Source organism: Chrysochloris asiatica, unplaced genomic scaffold, assembly GCF_000296735.1.
Source record: "Chrysochloris asiatica unplaced genomic scaffold, ChrAsi1.0 scaffold00014, whole genome shotgun sequence".
NCBI classification, from domain to species: domain Eukaryota; kingdom Metazoa; phylum Chordata; class Mammalia; order Afrosoricida; family Chrysochloridae; genus Chrysochloris; species Chrysochloris asiatica.
This window is the reverse complement of record NW_006408532.1, coordinates 23,641,586-23,645,568: the sequence shown is the minus strand read 5'-3', so window position 1 is coordinate 23,645,568 and position 3,983 is coordinate 23,641,586. Positions and strand designations below refer to the sequence as shown.

The window sequence follows — 3,983 nt, the reverse complement described above, 5'->3', positions numbered from 1 at the left end:
ACAGTTGTGATCACTGTACTTAATCTTGCTAACAATTACAGTTATAATCATATAATCCTATCACCATCATCTCCCATACTCTTTCACCAGATCCATATGGAAAGAGGAAAACTATTCAGTGGGGAGTCTACCTTACTCCCCTCATTCTGAAACTAAGTGCACTCATGAAAGCTTGGAAGTCAGCCATTTCATGCCTTTAGTGCCCCTCATGTTTGATAAGTCTTCCCTTATTATCATTATCCATCTGCCTCCCTGTCACCCAATCTAACATGTGTCTACCCCCTAACCTGTGAATTTCTTTCCCCTCCTTACCTGGCAACCATTAAAGAATGTTTCTTTTGGTATGAAAATATTTTCTTAAGCTTTTACAGTAATGGCCTTTTTGTGATTGACTGATTTCACTCAGCATAGTGTACTCAAAGTTCACCCATGTTATAAGGTGTTTTACAGGTTTATCATTATTCTTAAAGGTTGCATAGTATTCCATTGTGTATATTTACCAAAATTTCTTTATCCATTCTTTCATTGATGGGTTGTTTTTTGTTGTTGTTAGTACCATTGAGTTTGTTCCAATTCATAACTACCCTGTATAAGGTTTCTGAAGAGCTGCTGATGAGTTTGAACCATCAACCTTGTGGTTAGCAGTCCAGTGCTTATCTTACACCAGGACTCTAATATGCAAGGTACAAAAGTGTAAAAAGTAAGGGATTTGACTAGATTCTCTTACTAACTTTGTAATTTGAAGCAAGCTACTTAATTTTCCAGAGATGTGGTACTACAGGATGATACACTGGACTGCAAGGTTAGTTTGAACTGCAAGGTTGGTAGTTCGAATCCACCTCAGAAATCCCATACAGGGTCACTAAAAGTCAGAATCCACTTGACAGCTCTTAACAACAATGTCCATTATGGGGCCCTGATGTGGTACTGTAGGATAAGCAATGGACTTCTAATATCTAGGTCATAGGGTCGCTATGAGTCAGAACCAACTGGGACAGCACTTAGCAACAACAACAATATCTGTAAAGTACCTGCTACTCCACAGCACACCACCACCACTACCACCACTGACGGAAAGGCACTCGACTGCAATGTCGGTTTGATCCACAAAGTCAGTGGTTCAAATTCACCAGCCACTCCTTGGAAACCCTATACAGGGTTGCTATGAGTCAGAACCGACTCAAGGGCACTTAACAACAACAACAACTATACTTGGTATGTGGTAGATATTGAATAGATTGTTGCTATTATATTATCGAAGTCCCAAGGTGGAGTGAACAAGTAACACAATGTGCTCAGCTGCTAACTGAAAGATTGAAAGTTCAAGTCCACCCTTGAGTTGCCCTGGACGAAAGGTCCGACAAGGTACTTTCGAAAATTCAGCCACTGAAAACTGATGGAGACTCCCGTTGACCTGGAGATGAGAGAGAGAAAAGAAAGGCTGGTTGGTCCAAAGTGTGGTAAGATCTGGGCACAACTGAACCTACGGACAAGGACATAGCTACAGAGGCCTATAGCTGAGAGTGAAGCATCCAGCTGATATAGAGTGAGAGGAGGCACACAAGAACACCAAAACTTACAGATAGTACCTATTTGACCTAGCCTTGATGGCTTGATAATCAGAATTTGACTACAGGAAGACATATAAATAAATAAATAAATAAATAAAAGAACAAAACAATTTTTGATAAAGGAAATAAAGGTAAATTGCTACAATTTGATAAACTTGACCTGTACTCATGGAGGTAGTAAATCTAACAGAGAGTGAAGGAGTCCTCACATCAAATATCAATGCTGTCTTCTCTGTACACAGGGTAGATAGGGACTGGCAACTTAGACATTGGCTACCTAAAATGAGGGAGCGATAAAGGCACAAAGTGACTGGCTTACAAGTTTTCAAGGAGGAGTTCGGTTTAATAGTGTGTGGGGGAAGATAGAGTCCCCACTGAATAGTTTTCATCTTGTCTAGATGGGTCAGGTGAAAAGAGAAGGGGATAAGATTATTATGATTCAACAGTGAGTAATTGTTACCATGACTAATTGAGACTGTCACAATTGTAAAGGTAGAAGTTTTGTAACAAAAAATGGGGGAGTAGTTAATCTTACAGTCCAGAAACAAAGGACCCTAAGACCATCAAAGGAGAAGAGCACAGCGGAATGTGAGACCTTATCCAGAGAAGCAGCAATACCAGAGATGAAGGCAGAGATGGGGACATGGAGTGATGGAACAGCTGAGGACTCTAGATTCAGGGGACAAGAGGGACTAAAAGCTGGTGGCCAGGAGGCAGACTTGCAGAATGTGCCCTTTGGTGGTGTAAATTATTATATATGTCTGAGTGTTTTAAAAAAAAAAGAGCTAACGTGAATAGAGAGAAATACTGTTAACTGATGGAACATGGAGGGGATAATAATCATTGTAATGAAACATGGTGTATGATTTGTTGGATATGAAACTGATGATCTGCCCTGTAAACTTTCACTCAATCCACAATAAAAACCTTAAAAAGAAAACCGATAGAGCACGGTTCTACTCTGACACACATGGGGTCTCTCATGAGTTGAAGACTACTCAATGGTAACTAGTTTTTATTGTTATTAACAAAATTATCATAAGAGGAATACGCAGAAGTTAAGTTACAGTGTAAATTCAAATGTTCTTTCCCTTGAGTAACAAAATAAGAATGGTAATATATCATAACCTTATTTTGAAGGTTGTAGTCTTTTCTTCAAATTATTTAAACTTGTCATTCTGTTAGTAGAAAGGGGAACAATTGCTACATATTATTTTTTAAAATCTTAACTTGAACACTTTTGAGGGGGTGCACAGGGGTTGAGAGTAAATTTCTCCTCACAAAATGTTCATTCAGAAGACTTTTTTATTGCCTTTGTTGTTGTTGTTAAGTACTGTCAAGTGGATTCTGACTCATAGCGACCCTATATAGGTTTCCTGAGGAGTGGCTGATGGGTTTGAACAGCCAAACTTATGGTTCCCAGTCCAGTGCTGATCCTACAGTACCACACCTGGAGGCCTTATTTACCTAGAAATTTAGGAGTTGTGAATTTTTGGACTTGGAGCACTGATCTACAAACTCACTTGATTCTTACTTAATGTAAAATCTTTCTGTAGCATTGTTTGGAACAGAATCCATAGGAAGTAATAGCAAACTTACGTCCAGATGTGTTTCCAATAGGGAAATGTGTTCAACATGTTGCAAGAGTTTTAGTCAGGTGTCAGGCAGCATCCTCAAGACACCAAGCTGAGGACTTCCAAAAGACTGAACACTCATGATTGGACAAGAGTCAATGTGAGCCTTATTAATAGCCTTTCACCCCATTAGAAAGACTGCAGTCTGTTATCTGCATCATTAATGATGAGTTGGTACCAGCCTGTATGTACCCGATTAGACAGACAGCAGAAGATCCTTCTATCCCTGCACTAGAAGGATCTTGACCATTTCTTATGATTTCAATTAGTCAACAAATAAGACGTCGCTGAGTGTCTCCTATGTGGTCTGATGTTGCTAAGCTTTACAAAACTGATTGTTCTTTGAGGTTGCCTCTGCCAGGAAGTAGTTTACAACCCAGCACATCCCTGCTCTGTGCTTCTTTTCCAGAAGATCCCACCAACAACAAGGATTCTGGTCAAGAGTCAGAGTCTATACCAGAATATACAGCAGAAGAGGAGAGGGAGGACAACCGATTGTGGAGGACAGTGGTGATTGGAGAACAAGAGCAGCGGATTGACATGAAGGTCATCGAGCCCTACAGGAGAGTCATTTCTCATGGAGGTAGTCAAGATTTGTGCAAATCCTGGGAATGGGGTGACCATAGTCTATTTATTAGAAAACAAATCTAGTGTCCTTTGTAGCATGATGTCCCAAAGCTCTTATTCATGAGCAATGTTTGTGGAGACTGTTGTTGCCTAAGTGGCATTGAGTCCGTTTTGACTCAGTCACCCTGTATAGGGTTTCCGTAGGGCTAAG

At 40.1% G+C, this 3,983-nt stretch overlaps 1 protein-coding gene across 1 annotated transcript in view; it reads left to right on the top strand.

Annotated features, from left to right (window-relative positions):
• Positions 1-3,983, top strand: part of PRUNE2 (prune homolog 2 (Drosophila)) — a 308,961-nt gene that overhangs the window by 279,488 nt on the left and 25,490 nt on the right. Inside the window, exon 13 of the mRNA XM_006835009.1 lies at positions 3,615-3,788. Coding sequence (XP_006835072.1) covers positions 3,615-3,788 — 174 coding nt within the window. The remainder of the gene's footprint in view (positions 1-3,614; positions 3,789-3,983) is intronic.